Below are 21,461 nucleotides of genomic sequence, written 5' to 3'. Positions count from 1 at the left end.
CTTTTCCTGTTAAAAAATCTCAACCTTGCTGCCTTGTGAAAGCCTTGAAGCAGACTGCGAACATCAACTGCAGCCAGTAAATGTAACCAAAGAGAAAATACACCAAGTAAATGGTGTGAGGTGGAGAAAAGAAAGTCTCAGTATTCCTAGGGGTCCCTTTGAACAATGATAGATTAAAGAGAGATAGAAGCATGACTTTGGTAAATGGCATCTCTCTAACTCAGGGGTTTGACTTAACAGTTAATGAGAAGGTGTAGTTAGACATCAAAATGCATGTAACACATGATCCTGTAACCTCAGTGAAATCTCACCGAGGGTGCTGAGAAATGCTAATGGATTCTCCTATAGTACCGAGTGCTTAGTGAGACAACATGGTAGAGAGGGCAACTCCATTAGTAATTTGGCCCTTTAAAAAAATTCCTGTTGTACTCTCCATGTAAATTAGACACAAGGCCTGGATCATCTGGTTTATGCCTGCAAAATTACCTGGATAAAATCCAAAGGAAAAAAATTCACGTGCCCAGACAGTGTCTTTGAAGGAATCTCTCCTTTTGTATCAGCCTGTCTACCTAGGCCTGTTTCTTTTAAGATATTTTAAGATGGATTACAACATCACATTTGATGGACTGTATCCTCATAGTTCCTTGTTAGGATAACCAGCTTGTGATATTTGAATACCTGATCATAATGATCAGCACCGTATCAGTCCCTTTGACCATTATTTACATGTTTCCCTGTATTTACATTTGTCCATTTATTTGCCTCATGCAAGCAAGCTTGCCAATGGGGGGCAGGGGCCAACTTCCCTGGGGCTCAGCAATTCAAAAAGGGCCCGGGCTCCCAGCCACCACTGCTGCAACAGCAGCATTGCTAGTGCCCAGAGCATTGGGCCCTTTAAATTGCTGCCATAGCATCAAGGTGCATGCTCCAGGCAGCACTGAGGACTGGGGATGAGGGCATGGAGTGGCACACCATGGCCCAGGCAATGCTGAGGGCTGGCTGCCCCTAGTTCCACCCCTTCCAGGACCACACCATCCCTCTAGCTTGCACAGGGCCCCAGCAAAGCTGTTGGCTTCCCTGAATACAAGACAGGTGCAATAAATACAAATGTGATCCCCTTTCATTCTGTCCTAAAATACGGAGACACTCTATACTATAGTGCAACTGAATTTAATGCAAGTAAATATTCTTTGCATTGCAGTAAAGTCACCTAAGGAATTCACTCGGAAGGCAGGTTGTTAAGACAAATGTTTTGGCTAGATCTTAAGATGGCTGGGGTAATTTATGGGATTATTAATGACATCTTAAGTACACAGACTAAACTAATAATTGTAAGCAAATTTCATGCTTTGTGGGGAAAATCATAGCTTGTTGGGATTCAAATGGGATTTCTAATGTTCAACATTGTGCGACTGACAAGTTCACTAGCATTTCTCTAAAGTATTGAGCATAAAATGGTCAGACTTTGTGTAGTAGCAGTGCATTGTAAATAACTTCCACATGGAGAGGTCTTATTTTTCTTCAGTTGACAGTAGTCTAGTTTTGTGAGATATGCAAGTACATCTTGAAGGTATTCATCAATTACTTTTGGGCCAAACTTTAGAACCCTGCCACCGCAACATCTAAAGCAGTTCTATATCTTCAATTTGTTCTGTAAGCATCAATTGCTTTCCTCTGCTACGTGGTGTGGAGAACGAAAACTTGGAAAAGGAAATAGGATCTGCACTGAACAAAACCCTCCCACGCCAACAGGTGTTTCAAAATGCATCTAAGTTACTGTTTCTCATATATATTTATATGGGGAATATGGATGTTTAGCATTTCAGAGAGGGTAATGCATGGCAAGGCTGGTCATGTTGTTGGAGAGTCCAGGATACAGAGAGACTGAAGAGTACATACAGGTCAAAACACCTATTTCCTATGGCTCTTTCAGCCACAAGAACTTGTGACTTTACTTTTACTCTTGCTGCCTGCTGGGCTGAAATAGAAATGGGGGCGTGGCCCTGAAGTTAGAAGTCTTAACAAGAATGGCTTTCTGGATATTTGTAAATGCAATGGTGGAGGATATTGGCCTAAAAGATGTCATTAGTCATACAAGGCAATAATAAATTAATATTTTTCACTTATATTTTTCAAATCAGTAATTCTCAAATCTGCTGCTGAAATTTTTGAAGTGATAATATCAGTCTTCTTCTCTACTATAGCTGCATCAGTTTTTGACATCAGTGAATGATTTTATTTGTTATGGCAGAGCATGTTCTTCCATTTTCTGAAATCTTCTAAACTCAGCTGGCTTAGTGGAGAAATTAGCAAGACAGCCGTACGGCCTGGATCCAACATAGATCAGTTTTAAATAAGACTCATAAGAATCTCCATTTTTTGTGCCAGACATGTAGGTGAAGTCATCTTACCAAGTGTCAGTTTAGAGAAATTATGGCTCCGTTAGCAGAGATTAACAAACATACTACTGGACAAAAAGCCAAGAAGCAGAGACTGCCCAAACACATTAATGTGGGTGTGTGTTTAGTTTTCATCCACTTAAAACATCCTTATTTGTATGAGTTAATGTAATATTTTCCCTTTTTGTATTCATGTAATTGGCAATGATATTATACTTGGTTTCTGTAGACACTGCATCAGAATTGTGTTTGTTGTAACATGAAGCTTCTCTTGCCTTCAGCTGTTACAAGTCAGGTCTATTCCTGAGAATGGGCAGTATTCTAACATTTACAAGAGCAGAATCTTTATTTAAAAAACAAAAACACATTACAAATAGCATGTTCATTATTTTATAGAGTAAACCAAAAGGCACAATCCCAGTATTGCCAGCCTCAGACGGTAAAAAACCGTAAGTGAGTCACCTCCGCCTCTCTGGAAATTATTCTTCAAGTTATGTTTTGGGCTGTCTGGATTTTTGAATTCTTCCTTTTCATCCCCATTGTGTGCGTGTGTATGTGACAATTAGCATTGTCAACAGTGCTCCCAAATGTATTCAGGTGATGGTCCCTGCTTCAGGCATTCTTACCCCACTTCTGCCTTGCTCCCTCCTCTCTACTCCTCCTGAAGCTTCTAGGAAACATCCTCCTACTCTCCCAGGCCTAGGTGAGCTGCCGTGGGGTCTATTTACTCCCCCTTCTTTCCCTGGCCAGGTGTTGCTAGGCATAGAGAGAGGAGCAGCAGGGGAGTTGCCTCCCTGATCACAAGAAATGCTAAAGGGAGGCAAAGTGTCATCCTGAGCTGCTGGGCTTTTTGTGATCCCTGTTTCTCTCCCCTCCCTCCTGTGACAGTGATGGTAATGGGAAGAATCCTGATTACTTCCTCCTGCATGCCTGGTCAGCCACTCTGCCTTAGAAGGCAGGGCGGGGGGGAAAGCAGCCCCTTCAGAGGAGGTTTTGCCCAAGGCAGAGATGAAATTTGTGGGAAGGCTACGGCTTCTTGCGTCACTGCTAGATTGGCTCTGGGTGCAGTCAAAATCACAAGCATAAGCGACTCCGCTAGTACTACAAGCGTGATTCATATGCAAATGAATCAGTTATATAACACAAGGAAAGCACCCTTTGGACTGCCTGGAGGACTTAGTGTAGGGTTTTAAAAAATTAGCGAGATATGAAAGACATTTCTTCCAAAATTTTAAGGCATACTTCTTGTGTCGGGGTCCAATCATGCCAACACTTAAGCCTATATGTCACTGTGAACATAAGACTAGCCCATGAAGTCAATGGGACTACTCACATGGTTACAACTAGGCACATGTTTTCAGGACTGTCACTTTATTTTGGAAACAGTGCCCCAGAGGAATCAGCAGTGCCTCTCTTTCCTGCCTGGGGTTGGGCTCCTTGCTCACTTCTTCCCCCTTCTGTCTGTAGGCTCCCTGAACTGGACAGACTCTGTTCTTTCTGCAACACATGGATTTCCAACCTGGAGGGCTGTGCCAATAGAGAGCGGGGTCATCAGAACCAGGGCACTCACTTGCTGTATTAAAATGTGGAAATTGAGAGGTTATCTTATTTTCAGCAGTCTTAAGGAAGGAATAGCTGCTCAAATTACATCTAAAACTAGCTGCTGAATGAATTTTTTGTCTGAGCTTGTATATTGGCAGCCAAATATAGCCTTAAACAAAAGGGGCTATTTATCACATTTTACTCCAGCTAAGTCATTAGTTGGTAACAATCGTGGACTCAGACTACTAGAAAATATTAGTTATTTGGCTGCCAAACAGTTGTAAGTAACACAGCACAGAAAAGTTCAAACCCCTAAGACATTTTGTAAGCATATATATGCTTTTCACAAAACTAGATGGCTAGTGAGTGGAAGGGGAAGTTTAATTTGTATATGAGTCTTTCACTCCAGATAAATTTCCACTAACTGATCGTCGAGTCTCATGCAATGCATCTTATCTGTAAAATTAGTTATGCAGCCTCCTTTGTAGCAACAATATTTCACCAGGTCTCTTAAAAACACCTGTTACTGTGACATTCTATGTTGGACAAATTCTTCATCTACTAACTTTGGTTAGGTGGAAGTTCCACTAGTATGCACAATGTTATTTTAAAACAACATAGTTGGACTTCGACTAAGTTGTCCAACAGTTAGCAATAGGCCTGCCATAATTAGTGCTGAGGGTGAAAATGTTAGCTGGCAAGAACAGGAACAATTGATTTGTCTGGGAGAAAGGAAAAGATGCACAGTGCTTGGATTGGAATAGAAGCCTGCTTATCTATTCTAACAGAAACAAATCATAGAATCAGACGGCTGGAAGAGACTTCAGGAGGTCAGCCCTAACCAAATCATCCCAGCCAGGACTTTGTCAAGCTGGGACTTTAAAACGTCTAGGGGTGGCGATTTCATCACCTCTCTAGGTAATGCATTCCAGTGCTTCACCACCCTCTAGTGAAATAGTTTTCTTAATATCCAACCTCCACCTCCACCACTGTAACTTGAGACCATTGCTCCTTGTTCTGCCATCTGTCATTACCGAGAACAGCCTCTCTCCATCCTGTTTGTGGAAGCAGGGTCTTCTGGAAGGGGGATTTCCTTCAGAAGGACCCCCGTTTCCTTCCAAAGCAGCCCCATCTCCATGGCATTCTCTTTACAGCGCACCCCCTTCAGATAGTTGAAGGTTGCTATCAAATCCCCTATCACTCTTCTCTTCTGCAAACTAAATAAGCCCAAATCCTTCAGCCTCTCCACATACATGGCAGCTTTGCTTCTGGAAGGGGATCTTCCGGAAGCAAGATCTCGCGGGAATATGCTGGTGAGACATGAGGTATTTTAATCTGCGCCTCATTTGTATCTTCTGCTCCAGAAGAGGCATGCATGAAATGGCACGTTCTGGGGTCAATGTCAACCCTGGAACTTCTTGTGAGCTTCAAGGATTAAGGAACGCCAAAGGGAGGAGTGCTCCTTTCAGCATTCTGCAGTGAGGACAGGAACAAATATCAACGGCTGCAAAATCTATTTTTGGTACACAGCTGACATATTTAAAATTGGGTAGCAGCTATCGATATTCAAGGTTAGTGTAGACCCAGCCTCAGTTGAGTCAGATTATCTCTGTCTTTAAACACTAGAAGGGGAGAATCAAATAGCGTCTAGAACTCTTCTAGCAGTGTCTGCAGCACCAGGTAAGAAGTGCCCCAAGCACTCTTTCTTTCACATGGATTTGACATTACTTCCACCCTGCCTTCTGCCACTTAGTGAGTGAATTAAACATTAGATCGACCCTCTGTTCCCATTAGGGAACACTGCACTCAGTTCAGCCTGCCCTTTACAGGAAGTGTAACATTTCATTGTCTCTTCATTCAAGATTCAAATGAATTTTAACCTGAAACCAGCCAAAATTGATTACTTCAGCAAACAAGGACTGTCTGCTGATCATCTAAGCTAAGTGGGTATGTCTGCAATTATGGTCTGGTCTGGAGGGCTTTTCCTCCAGTTCATCATATGGCAGAGCCCATTCAGATTGTAACTTACATGACGTGTAATAGAAATCCTCAAATGAAGTCTCAGTCTTCTGGTCATTAAGTAAAGTGCTAATGTGGACGATGAGGGGATAAAGTTTAAGTGATTTTTTTCCCCTAAGAAGTTGACGAAAACCAGCATTAATATTTGGATGTCAGTTATTTGGCAGAAGAAGAGGTACTGTATAATTAAACTGTCATCCTTGCTGATAGGTAGATAATAATAAAATCTGTGCACCATTGCCATTCATTGTATGATATGTCATGTTGCAATAGAGAGATATGTTTTCAAAGGCAGCATAGGATAATCACTTGGGCTACGTCTACACGTGCACCCAACTTCGAAATAGCTTATTTCGATGTTGCGACATCGAAATAGGCTATTTCGATGAATAACGTCTACACGTCCTCCAGGGCTGGCAACGTCGATGTTCAACTTCGACGTTGCTCAGCCCAACATCGAAATAGGCACAGCGAGGGAACGTCTACACGCCAAAGTAGCACACATCGAAATAAGGGAGCCAGGCACAGCTGCAGACAGGGTCACGGGGCGGACTCAACAGCAAGTCGCTCCCTTAAAGGGCCCCTCCCAGACACACTTTCATTAAACAGTGCAAGATACACAGAGCCAACAACTAGTTGCAGACCCTGTATATGCAGCACGGACCCCCAGCTGCAGCAGCAGCAGCCAGAAGCCCTGGGCTAAGGGCTGCTGCCCACGGTGACCACAGAGCCCCGCAAGGGCTGGAGAGAGAGTATCTCTCAACCCCCCAGCTGATGGCCGCCATGGAGGACCCCGCTATTTCGATGTTGCGGGACGCGGATCGTCTACACGTCCCTACTTCGATGTTGAACGTCGAAGTAGGGCGCTATTCCCATCCGCTCATGGGGTTAGCGACTTCGACGTCTCGCCGCCTAACGTCGATTTCAACTTCGAAATAGCGCTCAACACGTGTAGACGTGACGGGCGCTATTTCGAAGTTACTGCCGCTACTTCGAAGTAGCGTGCACGTGTAGACGCAGCCTTAGAGATTGTTTCCATTACAGGCCACATAAATCACAATTTACAGTGTAGCCATTAAATTGTTATCTACAGTGGCAATGCTGGAAAATAGTTTTTTTTCCTCCCAATGAAGAATGATGTTTAAAAGGCTTCATTGTAAAAATACCTCTAACAGACAGGAAAAGGTGGTGTATACATTGCGTTAAGAATTTTAATTCTTTATTTCTTTGGAAAGATGCTTAAATAAAGAAGTACCTGGAGTTGTGTTTACCACTAGTTTCATTTTTAGGCATTATAATATATCAAAAAGTTTGGTGGCCACCATCTATTTTTGAGCATCATAAATGGCACTAACTTCCCCCTTGCTGCAGTCACAGTAGAGAGGTAAGAACTCAGTGAGCTTGGTAAATCTATGCCTTGCACTTTTACTTGCACTCAGGTTGTGGCACATTAATGGGGGCAGTGTGGGGAAGATTGTACAGCTGCTGCCCAATCTGAATCTTTCTCCAGCAGTCACAATCTGTAGAAGCTGTCAAGCCAACATTTCCATTTGCAAAATGTGATATAGTTGAAGAGTTTCTGAGAGTTTCTGAAAACAGCACACTAGAGAAGAGTAGTTATGTGAAGGAATAATGAGAAAGTCTCAGGCCCTTACTTTACATGTGTTTTGTATTTCAAATAATGAGACACAGTAATTGGCCTGTTCTTTACTTAATGTGATGAGAAATTGAGCATGAACTCAGTGAGCTGGTAATTTCAGAAAACTGCAGAATGATAACATTGGCCAGTTAGCTGCATGTCTCTCCCTTAGGCATTACAATGATTATTAATCTCTCACGAGGTGGAGCAAACAGGAGTCTCAGAGACAATACAGGAAGTTTTTGGAGAATGTTGAGAATAACTTATTGGTACAAGTGCTGACGGAACTGACCATGGGCCAGATGCAGCTTGATCTACTGCTCACAAACAGGAAGGAACTAGTAGGAGAAATAGATGTGCAGCCAAGGGTACTGAGGGAGTTGGTAAATGTCATTTCGGAGCCTTTGGCCATTATGTTTAAAAACTCATGGAGATCAGGAGAGGTCCCAGATGACTGGAAAAAAGCAAATGTAGTGCCCATCTTTAAAAAAGGAAAGAAGGACAACCCAGGAAACTATAGACTGGTCAGCCTTACCTCAGTCCCTGTAAAAATTGTGGAGGGGATCCTCAAGAAATCCATTTTGAAGCTCATGGAGGAGGGAAAGTGATCAGGAATAGTCAACATGGATTCATCAAGGGCAAGTCATGACTGACCAATCTGATTAGCTTCTACAATTAGGTAAATGGCTGTGTGGACATCAAGAAGTCAATGGATGTGATATACCTTGACTTTAGTAAAGCTTTTGATACAGTCTCCCACAATGTTCTTACCCACAATTTAAGGAAGTAGGTATTAGATAAATGGACTTAAATGGATAGAAAGCTGGCTAGATGGTCAGGCCCAATGGATAGTGATCAATGGCTCAAGGTTTGGTTTGCAGTCAGTTGCAATTGGAGTGCACCAAGGGTAGATTCTAGGGATGGCATTGTCCAATATATCTCTTTATTAATGACCTGAATGAAAGGATGGATTGCATCCTCAGCAAATTTGTGGATGATGCTAAGCTAGAGGGAGAGGTAGATATGTTGGAGGGTAGGAATAGGGTCCAGGGTGACCTAGATAAATTGCAGGATTGGGCCAAAAGAAATCTGATGAGGCTCAACAAGGCCAAGTGTAGAGTCCTGCACTTGGGCCAGAAGAAAGCCAGAAGCATTGTTACAGGCTGGGGATAAGTAGTAGTGCAACAGAAAAGGACCTGGGGATTACGGTGGATGTGAAGCTGGATATGAGTCAACAGTGTGCCCTTGGAGCCAAGAAGACTAGTGACATATTGGGATGCATTAGGAGGAGCATTTCCAGCAGATGTAGAGAAGTTATTTTTCCTCTTTTTTCAGCATGATGGGGCCACATCTGGAGTAGTGTGTCCAGTTCTGCCCACCGACCCCAGTATAGAAAGGATGCAGATGCATTGGAACAGGTCCAGTGGAGGAAACCAAATAATTAGCGGGTTGGAGCACATGACATATGAGGATATATTGAGGGATTTGAGCTTATTTACTTTGCAGAATAGAAGAGTGAGGGGTGAAGGATCTTCTCTTCTATTTCCACCGTACAGAAAGAGGTTGCAAGAGCTGGGAATACTTGCTTAATGCTGCATCTGATTGTTGCCTTCCACCAGGTCTCAGCCTGTCTGGATAGGTACATAAAAAAGGAAATAAATCAAATTTAAATAATCCATTGAGAAGAAAAATGTAACCATTAAGATTGTAGGCCAGTGGTTTGAAGATGGCACCTATAGAAACAAAAAAGGAGTCCGGAAGAAGTGTTGCTAAGCCAAAAATTTGGCCGCCAAGAGCTCTGTAAGACTATATCTACATAGCAGTATTATTTTGAAATAATCCATTCCAGAATAGCTATTGCAAAAATAACTTATTTTGAAATAATACAGCTAAACACAAGCTAATAACACAGCTAAACACAAGAATGCATTTCAAAGTAGCACCCAGCTATTTCAAAATAGCATGTCTAGATGGCTGTGTCTGAACATGTCCCCCCGCTTTGGAGGGGCCATGTTAATGAGGGAGTTTGGAAGATGCTAATAAGGCACTGACATGAATGTGCAGCCACTCATCACTATACTGGCAGCTGCACGTGATTTGAAAGTGCCACTTTTGGCATGCATGCTCCCGTGTAGACGGGTATTTTGAAAGGACCTCCCTGACTTTGAAAGCACCCTCTGCCTATTTGGTTTTAGGAAGATGGGGCTTTTGAAGTCAGAGGGGTCCTTTCGAAAGGTCCCGTCTACACGGATGGCGTTAGTGCCGAAATAGTGCCATTGGATGCCATGATGGCTTATTTCGAAATAGCTCTATTCCTTGTCTTAACAGTGCCTGTTTCAAAATACCTATTTTAAAATAAGCATTATACATCCTAAGATGAGGTTATGAAATTCGAAATAACGTGCCCACTATTTTGAATTTATTTTGAAATAGTATGTGCGTAGTGTAGATGCTCACAAAATTATTTCAAAATAATGGCTGTTGTTTCAAAAAAAAAAAAAAACTTTGCTGTGTAGGTTAACTGACTGGGAGGCTATCAGGGAGACAAGATCATCTATGAACTTGCTAAGGCCAAAGCAAAAATGATGAAGGGTGTGAATTAATTTGCTCAGATAAGACATGAGAACAGAATATTGCAAACAAATGGTGTCTCAACCAAATCTAGTCTTTATTTGAACAAATGGTGTGAATTCGAAGGAGGAATTAAGAACATGTAAAGTGAACTGGGATGTGACAGACTGCATGCAGGAAGAAGAGGTTTTGGAGGCACTTAAGAAAATAGAAAAGGAGAAAGCACTTGAGCATGATGACGTACCAATGAAGTGGCTGAAGTCATTGGGAAAGGAAGCTGTCAAGTGACTCTTCAATGACATTCTTGGGAAAGAATGCCAAATGAATGGCATTAAAGTTTTGTGGTGACTATTTTTAAACATGAAGAAAATATTACACAATGTGTTAATTATCACCCAATTAAGTTGACATCAAAAACTATACAAGCATAGGAGAAGATTGTTAAAGAGCATCTATATGGAACAATTGAAATTTGGAAGGGTCGGTGTGGATTTGTGCTGGGAAGGAGCACAACTGATGCTGTATTTGGTCTACAAATCCCCATGTGTAAGCTCAGAGGGAAAACAAGGCAGTGGCTGTGGTCTTTCTGGATTTCCAGAAGGTGGACAGTCACACACTGAGAGACTTATTGGGTGGAGTTTTGTGGAATGGAGGAGTTCCAGAAGGATAAGTCCATCTTCTCCAGGGTATGTGTAGTCCAGAGGCACTGAGGCCACTGACAAAGGAGAAAGAAATCTATTATACCACTGTAGCTGAGACCAAGCTGGCTTCTATTTCACTCTGCTGAGGTACATGGCTTTAGTCCCTAAGGTCACAGGCTCAGCTTCACCTGCCAATGACCAGGCTCCATTGGCTTTACAGATGCATGATAGATTGACTACAATAGACAAAATCGAATACGGTTACAGCTTCTTTGTTTGAAGTTGTGCTAGATGATATCCTAAAATAGCAGATTTGGAATATGCTGTTCATAGGGGCGGTGAGTTATATGGGCCCATGGTGCCCTGCCACCAATGTTTGGGGCCAGCTCTCTCCTTGGGCCCTGCCTCCACACACTGCCTCTGAGCATCCTTGCATGCACCTTGGGAAGTGTGCAGCTGCCACCTGTATGCAGCTCTGGGTGATGCTCCACTTTGCTGGTTCCCAGCATCAATTGCTGCAGCAGGGTTTCAGGGGCCACCCACCCACCAGTAAGCCCCACTCCCCCTACCAGGACAGGCTGACCCAAACTCTCTTCTCCTGCCTTAGATGGTCAGACCCTTGCCTTTTCCAGAATGACCCTCCATCAACACAAATGACCGCCCCCCACTCCCAGTCACCACTTCTCCCTGTGCTGGGCAAGGGGAACGCCTATCCCCAACCCCCGTGAGGCTACAGTGAGCAGAAGCAGCAGGGATGCACATGTGATGACAACCCCCCAGTGCCCACCACAGGGGAGGTGAGGGGGCTTATGGACCTGAGAGGGACCCTAGGAACCCGTGCATGACAGTGGTGTGGGTTGAGTGTGCTACCAGGGGAGAAGAAGTTCTGCTGCTGGTGTGAGTCCTCTCTGGCACCAGTCCTGGGACAGCCTGCCTGCTGCACCTCAGACTCCTCATCCTCAGCCCTAGCCAGAGTGCTCACCCCACCCAGCACCCCAGTCCTCTGCTGTAGCTTTGAGCACCCTCCTGCACTGTAAACCCCTCATTCCCAGACCCATCCTGCATCTTCCTCCTCCAATACTATGCTCAAGCCCCTCTTGCACCCCAAACTTTTCATCTCCAGCCTCAACCCAGACCCCTCACATTTTTATATGATTTTAAATTTATTTATACATAGAATTATAGACACCTGCAGTTCTTGGCTGTTCTCTGGTGGTTTATTGGTATGTGCAGAAGATTGAGAGTTCCTGTAAGCCAACTTTGAATAACAAGCAGGCCTTTAGCACCTTACAGACTAATAAATTTATTAGGTCATGAGCTTTGTAGGCAAAACCCACTTCCTCAGATGAAAAATCTGATAACTTTGTTAGTTTCTAAGGTGTTACAGGACTTGCAAAGCTACAGTCTACCGTTTGCAACTTTAAATAGTACAGTTTTTAACAGGTGGGTTGAAAGTTTATAAGGCTGAAGCTTTGATAACTAAGGGAGGACCACCTACCATAAATGATACTACAGACAGCAATCTTAGAAGAGTGAAACAACTTGGCTGCTGCCTTTGGTTCCTCATTAAGTTATCCTGAGCATCATATCAAAGCTGTTTGGTCCAATTGGCAGGAGTGAACCCCCATTTGCCTGTGATTAAAGTATGCTTATGAAGTTAAAATATACAGGATATACTGTATTTCCATCCATCCTGGTATATGTAACAGAGTGTTGGCCAGCCACAAGAAAAGATGCACATGTGTTTCAGCAGACAGAAGAGATACCAAGTTGCGTGACAGCTACATGGAAAGGCATGAGTCTGGGAGAGCTTTATAGCCCTTTTCCTACCCTGAATGGAGAAATGGCAAGAAAGGAAAATAAGTGCTCTTGTGGTTACAAACCCTTCAGCTTCTTCCCGCCAAAGCCTGGTCCCCCTTTGCCCTCTATCTCATCCATCCTGCCTCAGTTCCCAGCTCGTCTCCCACTGCCAGTTCCTGTCTTGTTCTCCTTCCCCATCCCAAATTCCTGTCTCGCACTGTCTACACTATGAGAAATTCAACTTTATTAATATTGATTTTGTAATTCTGGAATTAATAATTTGAATTTGACCATCATCCCTTCCCCACATGCTCCTCAGAGTCAACTCATTGCTGCCACACTCAATTGGCAAAAATCAAGTGTTGCAGTAATGCATTGTGGGAACCTATCCCATGGTTCCCTCATCCCTGTAGCATTCTGGGTATGCTCGCTGGTCTTTGGACATCATCTTCCCACATTGCATTTTCCTCATTCCCCTCCAGAGCTAAGCAAATCCCCATTTTTCCTGTTGAAAGGAAGGAAAAGTAGGGCATCCACACAGACAGCAAAAAAGTTTATGGAAATGTCTTTCTTCTGTAGCTGAATTCTCAACTGGCCACCCACTGAGTGTCCCTCTTCCCCTCCCCCCTTGCATCTGATCCCTGAAAGTAACACAGGGATCCTGACTGTATTCTCAAAGTTAGAAGAAAGGATAGAAAACTCTAGGAAAAAAGATTTGACTTTTTTGAAAATAATACAGGGACCACAAAAAGCTTGAAGAAAGAGAAGTTAGGCAAGTTTTTCAGAAAAGATTGTTGCTGAGGGGTGAGTCTTTGGCTTTCTGGTGCACTGTAAGGCTGCAATGACTGTGTTCTCAAATGGCCATCCACTGAGTGTCCCACCTGCCATCATTGCATGTGATCCCTGAAAATAATAGAGGGGCTGGGACTGTATTCTCAAAGTTGGAAGGAGGAGGATAAAAAAAGTCCAGGGAAACAGAATTTTTGACTTTCCCCTTCACTACACAGACACTGCCAACACGGGGGTGGCAGGGAAATATCAAACACTGAACTTATAATGGAAACAGGAATTTCAACTAGCCCCTGCCCCCTGTGTTTCTGAGGGGGTCAAAGCATAAAGACAAATAGGAGATGTTAGCAAAAGGATGTTATAACCAAAATATCAACCCTGCAGGTGTCCACAATGGACAGCAAGCTGCCAAAAAAACTTTGGTGGGATTTAGGGGGGTGCTGCAGCTGGAATGTTGAAGTAGATGAAGTAGTCCCCCCACCCAACTATCTTTGCTGCTGGGGGGAGACTTCTCCTCAGCGGCTGCAAGCCCCAGTGGTCCCTTGCTATGGATGTGGGGAACCAGTTGAAGTGGTCCTCTGAGTATCTCAGCCACCGGGAAAAGACTTCCCAGGGAGACTTCCCCCAGGTGACTGCAAGTCCTCGAGTATCTTTCCCACCCTTGGAGCCCTAACCACGCACAAGCTAGGACACAGTGCCTGGCAGCATGGTCAGCACCAAACAGCAGACACATCCTTTTACTGGGTCGGGGCTACCCATGTGATGTGGCTGAGTGCAGGAAAGACCCTGACTCTGTGGTATTGGTAGGGGAGAGCAGAGGATTCATGCACAGATGTAAAACACTGGAGAAGTTTCTCGACATCTTATGCAAGCATGACCCTGACAAACAGCCTTGTTGCCACATGACGCAGTGGGTCAGCGGCTGGCACCAGGCAGTGAAGAAAAAAACAAGTGTAGAGACAGAACCACAAACTCCCTGCAGGGGCTATTTGTAATGGGCAGATGTGCTCACAGTGCTAATAGCAAAGAAAGAAAGGCATTTCGCAACTTCTCATACTAACATGAGCCCACAGCCACAGGCTTGCTGCTCCCGCTTTGAAGTTCACGGTCTTCCTGTTGTTACCTCAAACTGGAGAGCAGTGGCCAGAGCGGAGCACTGAGGGCCATTATGGGTTCCATACAGGACACCTCTGGAGGCTAGTAAATTTGATTATAAGACGCGGCGCTTCCACGCTGGCCTTTAATTGAACTTCTGAATTGAAGCTTGACGCTCTACCCCCTCAGGTAACGGCGACATTGTAGCCTCGATATTAGGGCTCCCAATATCGAGCTAATGGTATTTACAGGAAAGACAGTCATGTGGTACAATCGAGCTGACTGCCTTACATTCAAATTTATCTCATAGTGTAGATGCAGCCTTAGTCTCCTGCCCAGCTCCTACATTAATCATTTGTCAATACTCAGGTCCTTCTCCCCCATGCTGGCTGTTTGATGAGAATTCAGTGAGAGCGCAGGAGACGGTCTGCTTTCTCAGCATTCCAGTTCCTGGCACCACAGCACCCTTAACGTCCAGACAGAAATACTACGTGCAAATTCTTGTTCAGCCCTGGAACTTGGGATGGAATCTTTGGGGAATTTCAGTTGCAAGCTTTAACAAACTTACTTTACTGAGCACGTGGAAATTAAAATTTTCAAAGGCTTACAACTTTGCCAAATCTATGCAAGTTTTCCATGCAGTTAAATTTCAAATCCTTGCTGAGAAATAGGAGCTGCTATGGAATCTCAGTGAAACTTCTGAAGACTTTAAACTTTGCCAAACAATGCATTTTTGCCTAATTTTGTTCTTGGAAATGACTGAATATTTTTTGATGGAACTTTTTTTTTTAAAAGTAAGTCAGCGTGAGGCATTCACTCAGCATGGAATTTTTCATCCAAATAGTAAAAGCTTGGCCAATTTATAAGCACAAGACTACAGAAGTTTACTATAAAAAGGGTTAGGCATCTTTAGGTGCATTGCTTTCCCTGGGCCTGCTCCCATTGAAGTGCATTGCAAAAGCCCCATTCAGAACCCAGTCGTACTCCAGTTCAAGCCAAACAATAGCACTGATATAATGCTTTAATCAGTATTTTGGTATGTGGTATAATCATAGTAATTGTTTGCTAGAGTTGTTGTGGCTACCTATTAATTGTATAAACACTGAGTTTAACGCAAGCTTTAGGTCTTAGACTATTGAGTCCTTTGTTTTTGTAGATCTTATGGTTAAGAACAAATTATTAAGGTGATGGATTGTTATTTGTGTTTGGTTATACAAGTTCTTTTGAAAAGTACATAGGAAAACTACATCCTCTGGCCTCAAAGAAAATGGTGAATTTCTGGACTGGGCCACTGGGCCAATTTTCCCCACTCTTCTCTGGCCACGTTCAACTTATTAAGCTCCTTTTCTCCAGGTGCAGTATACTATGCAGGTGTCACTGACTCAGTGTAGGAATGCTTGTTAAGTTTGCTCTCATGGGATGGGGGCATTTCCCATTGCACCCTTGTTGCAGTAGTTTTGACTTTGTGATTAAGCCTAACCATAAAAAAAACAGCTGGTACAAGATAAAGGAACTCTCCATCAGAGCCATAAGCAGGCATCTTAGTGCCTGAAGCAAGCAGGCAGAGATGTGCTGCCTGCTATTTTTCCCCCCCATCATATTGCTGTTTCATTCAGAGGTGACACATAACCATCGATAGTGTGAGGACATTATTTAAAGGCTCAAGTGGCATGTGACTGCCCCATAGATGTTTTCATATAGATGGTCAGACTCCCTTAAGGGATGAGCAGCCCTGCATAGTAGGGCATGGACAGAGCACCCCTACACTGTTTTGCACCTTGATCAGCTGCCCTGCTCGCTCCACTGTGCTTATGGTCCTGCATTCAGACGAAATACTTCTCATAGTTTAGTTTTTAGAAAATGGACATTTACAAATTTCAAGACCACTATTCCATCAATGTTTAAATTAAAATGTCAACAAATATTTTAAACAAATAAACATTCTCCCAAACTCTTTGACATGTGCATAGGAACCCAAGAGTGAAAGAAACAAAAGCTGACTTTAAAACAAATTAAATGTACTTGTTATTTCACTGTTTTTAGTTGAGAAAAATGAAGTACAAAAGGGAATTGGCTGTTAAGAAGACCGTAGGGCTGTGGCTACACTTGCATTCCTCTTTCAAAAGAGGAATGCAAATGGGGGAAAATAGAAAATACAAATGAGGCACTGGTTTACGTATCTTGTGCTTCATTTGCATAACCTTCTTTCAGAAGAGATTCTTTTGAAAGAAAGGAAGCAAGCAGTGTAGATAGGACTTTCAGAAATAAACCCCATCTTCAAAAGAACCTGTCTTCCTATTTTGTTTCAAGAAGAAGGGTTCTTTCAAAAATGGGGTTTATTTTTGAAAGAGCCCCATCTACACTGCTTGCTTTCTTTCAAAAGAATCTCTTCCGAAAAGGTTATGCAAATGAAGCACAAGATATGTAAACCACTGCCTCATGTGCATTTTCAATTTCCATCATTTGCATTCCTCTTTTGAAAGAGGAATGCAAGTGTAGACACAGCCTAGGAGATACTGGCTGGGCAGCTGCTATATTGCCAAACAGCTACAGAAGAACTGATTAAATAAAGCTGGTGGAAAAAATGATGGGTCACTTCTTAAGAACGACATGGCCTATCTGCTCCTGTGTCATAATTATTTAATTCACTCTGTGTTTAGCTTCTTTCATGATAGAGTGATTATAGCAAGAATTTTCCTACAATTGCACAATGCAGATGTGTGTGCACACAAAAAGCAACGTTTCAAAATTGTTAGGGAAATGCTTCTGCCACTGCATCAAGCATGAGCCTCTATTGACATTAATAGTTCTAGGGTACATCTATAGTAGGAGATTAAGGTCAATTATTTAGTACCTGATTTTATAAAACAGAGGGTATGTTCGTACAGGCACATGAAGTCAATGGAGTGCATCCTCATTAGGGCTGGCCGCTTCGACTTATCCCACAGTTCCTACTGCCCCCTTGCATTGTGGGTTAAGCTCCCCGTGTTTGATAGTACCACAGGTGATTCTGGTGTGTCGTCAGCCTCCTACAGTGTACTTATCTCCTCCCCCTCCCTTTGAAAAAGCAATGGCAAAAAGTGTTTTGGGGTCCTTTTTTCACCAGGTATCAGTGCAGGTGCCACCGCAAAGCTATCATGGAACTCGTCCAACCTCACACTGTTATGAGCACCACACGTATTATGCTGTGGTATGTGCAAAGCCTAAGCTGTCTTCAGAGTGATGAAGACTGAGGAGGACACAGACATAGATGAATGTGAAACACGGGAGAGGCGGAACAGGGAGATAGTGGCTGCACATGATGCTTTGTACACCATGGCACGCTAGTTCTGGTGCTGCGAAACAAGCTGAGACTGGTGGGACCGCATTGTTCTGTGGGTAAGAGATGATCAGTGGTGGCAACAAAACAGCCACATGTGTAAGGCCACTTTCACAGAACTTTGTGAATTGTTTTCCCCCTATCCTGAAGAACAGTAATAGCAAAATGAGCCCTGCTCTGACACCTCAGAAGCGAGTGGCAATAGCTGTGTGAAAGTTTGCAGCTCCAGCCAGCTACCGGCCAGTGAGCAAGCAGTCTGGAGTGGGCAAACCTACAGTGGGGGCTGCTGTTATCCACGTAACCAAGTCAATCAATACCCTGCTGCTGTGGCGAACCTAACACCCTCCTTTGAAAACAGGGATGCTAATGAGCCACTTCAGCAGAGGCTAATGAGGCGCTGCCATGAATATGCAGTGCCTCATTAGTATAATGGCAGCTGTGTGCATTTTGAAAGTCCTGCTTTTGAAAGGCGTGCTGCCAGTGTAGATGGGGGGAGCCTTTTGAAAAGACCCCCAGATTTCAAAAGCCCCTTCTTCCCAAAACCAAATGAGAAGAAGGGGCTCTTGAAATCCAGGGGGTCTTTTTGAAAGGCCCCCTGTCTACTCCAGCGGCGCGTGTTTCAAAAGTGGAACTTCCAAAATGCGCATGGCTGCCTTTATGCTAATGAGGCACTGCATATGCATGGTAGCGCCTTATTAGCATCCCCCTTTCGAAAGGCGGGGTGCTAGTGTAGCCACGGCCTTCATGTTTTTCCAACAGTAGGGAAGTTTAAAGATGACTTGCACAGCCAAACTACAAAATTTCCGTATTTTTAACTGGCTGTTCTGAATACCCACAATGGTTTTAATGTTCTGGATGGAGTTTAGCCCAGCATTAAACTTACTGTTTTTTCCCCCCACCCCCACCTCTAGGGGCTCAGATGAGCTTTTCTAATGTAGCTACTCCGCTTCTGATTTGAGTGATGTCCCAGCAGGCATCATGCTGGTGCTTGCATGGCCACAGTGGAACTCTGATGGAGCATGGCACTGTCTAGGAACTCAGGTAAGTCACATTTGTTGAGTTTACCTATATACTATCATCTTCCAAAATGGTATAAAACTGGGAAGCACTTTAGCAGTTCCAAATGGGACACTTGTATGAGATTCTAAATTCAGAACTTTAAATTAACCCTGATTTTGTTTCAGATGAGAAAATTGGTTCTCTTATGTTTTGTCACTACCTATTACCCATTTACACAAGAATGGTTCAAAGAGTGCTGAATGTTCTTAGTTTATTTAATGGTTAGTACTGCTCTTTGTTTAGCACAGTAATATCTGTTTTCAGTTTTATTCCTCTCATTCACTGGTTTGTTATTAATAAACCTCGAGATAAGGAGGTTGCTTATCCTTGGCCAAAGAGTCTTCAATAGAGGGAAAAAGAGCAGTTGAAGTTAGAAACCATTTTACTCCGACTCTCTTGACCCCCCTACCAACAACAAAAGAAGAAGAACTCTATGTGGACTCCTCCTGAGGGTCGCAGTGAAAGTCTGGACTTCTACGTACAGTGCTTCCGCAACCGTGCTCAGGCTGACATTATACACAAACAATGCCAAATGAGACACAATCTCAACTATGCTGAACGCCATGCTGTCCAGAGTCTCAAAAATAACCCAGACATCATAATCAAACCAGCTGACAAAGGGGGTGCTGTTGTCATCCTGAATAAGTCAGACTATGAACAGGAGGCAGCCAGACAACTCTCCAACACCGCATTTTACAGACCTCTCTCCGCTGATCCCACTTTGGAATTCCAAAGGAAATTACAACTACTGAAGGAACTCCCTGCTGCTACTCGGGACCTCTTTCACTCAGACACACCATCTGAGCCGCAGCCTGGATTATTCTATTTACTTCCAAAAATCCACAAACCTGGAAACCCTGGACGCCCTATCATTTCAGGTATTGGCACCCTTACCACCAGACTATCCAGTTACGTGGACTCTCTCCTCAAACCCTATGGTCCCAGCTATATCCAAGATACCACCGACTTCCTGAGGAAATTACAAAACATCAGAAAAGTTCCTGATAACGCCATCCTTGCCACAATGGATGTAGAGGCTCTGTACACTAATATTCCACATAAAGACGGATTACAAGCAATCAGGAATACCATCCCTGATGCCACCACAGCCAATCTGGTGTCTGACCTCTGTTACTTTGTTCTCACACACAATCACTTCTGTTTTGGGGACAATTTATACCTCCAGATTAGTGGAACTGCTATGGGCACCCGCATGGCCCCACAATATGCTAATATATTTATGGCTGACCTGGAACAACGATTCCTCAGCTCTCGTCCCCTATTACCACTCCTCTACTTAAGACACATTGATGACATCTTTATGATTTGGACCCATGGTACAGAGGCTCTAGAAGAATTCCACAGAGACTTTAACAATCTACACCCCACCATCAATTTATGCCTCGATTACAACATGCAAGAGATACATTTCCTGGACACTACAGTACTAATCAAGGATGGCCTGATCAGTACCACACTGTACCGAAAACCTACTGATCACTATACTTATCTACACCCTTCTAGTTTCCATCCTGCACACGTGACTAGATCCATTGTTTACAGTCAAGCTCTTAGGTACAATCGCATTTGCTCTGATCCAACTGACAGAGACCAAAAACTACAAGAACTTTACCAAATATTCATAAACCTGAATTACCCACCAGGAGAAGTAAAAAAACAAATCGACAGGGCCAGACGAATACCCAGAGACCAGCTACTCCAAGATCGGCCCAAAAAAGCCAAGAACAGAACACCACTGGTCATCACCTACAGCCCCCAACTCAGACCACTGCAATGAATTATTAAAGGCCTACAACCTATTCTTAATCAGGATGCTATACTCCAGAAGGCCCTGGGTGACATGTCTGTAGGAGAGAGCAGGCAACCTCCCAGCCTCATGAGGATCCTCACTAACAGCCACAGTCTATACCCCAGGAATACCAGTCCTGGAACCTTTCCCTGCAATAAAGCCCGCTGCCAGCTTTGTCCACATATCTTCTCTGGAAATACCATCACTGGACCTAACCAGGTTACTCACAGAATCATGGACACTTTCTCATGCTCCTCTAGTAACATCATATATGCCATCATGTGCCAACAATGCCCAGATGCTTTGTATATTGGACAGACTTCTAACTCCCTTAGACAAAGGGTCAACAGGCACAAAACAGACATCAAAACACTCCAGATCCACAAACCAGTTAGTCAACATTTTAATGGAATGGGGCATTCTGTCAATGACCTAAAGGTATGTGTGTTACTGAAGAGGAATTGTCGCACCGTTCTGGAAAGAGAAGCAGCCGAGCTGGCTTTTATATTCAAATTCGGCACATGAACATGGTTTAAATCATGATGGGAACTTTCTGAGTCACTATAGGGGCTCGTCTGCATACTTGGCTCAGTCTAATTCTTGACCTTCCCCCCTACCCCTACACTCTCTGATTTGCTCGCCTTGATTATCTTTTTCTGATTTGTCCTCCTTGCTTGCTGTTTTTGGTTCTCTGTGCCTTAAATATTGAGTCTGTTCTGGTCTGGCTATGGTCTGAAGAAGTGGGTCTGTTCCACGAAAGCTCACCTAATAAACTATT

The 21,461-nt window shown here is 43.5% G+C and overlaps 1 protein-coding gene across 1 annotated transcript in view; it reads left to right on the top strand.

Moving 5' to 3' along the window:
• The window catches only part of IL15 (interleukin 15), a 72,070-nt gene that overhangs the window by 504 nt on the left and 50,105 nt on the right, over nucleotides 1-21,461 (top strand). Inside the window, exon 2 of the mRNA XM_074993274.1 lies at nucleotides 18,726-18,855. Within this exon, the coding sequence (XP_074849375.1) occupies nucleotides 18,793-18,855 (63 nt within the window). The 5' untranslated portion in view covers nucleotides 18,726-18,792. The remainder of the gene's footprint in view (nucleotides 1-18,725; nucleotides 18,856-21,461) is intronic.

The sequence above is a fragment of the Carettochelys insculpta genome, chromosome 4 (genome assembly GCF_033958435.1).
Source record: "Carettochelys insculpta isolate YL-2023 chromosome 4, ASM3395843v1, whole genome shotgun sequence".
Taxonomy (NCBI): Eukaryota; Metazoa; Chordata; order Testudines; family Carettochelyidae; genus Carettochelys; species Carettochelys insculpta.
The sequence above is the reverse complement of the archived record's forward strand: the minus strand, read 5'-3'. Positions and strand labels throughout refer to the sequence as shown.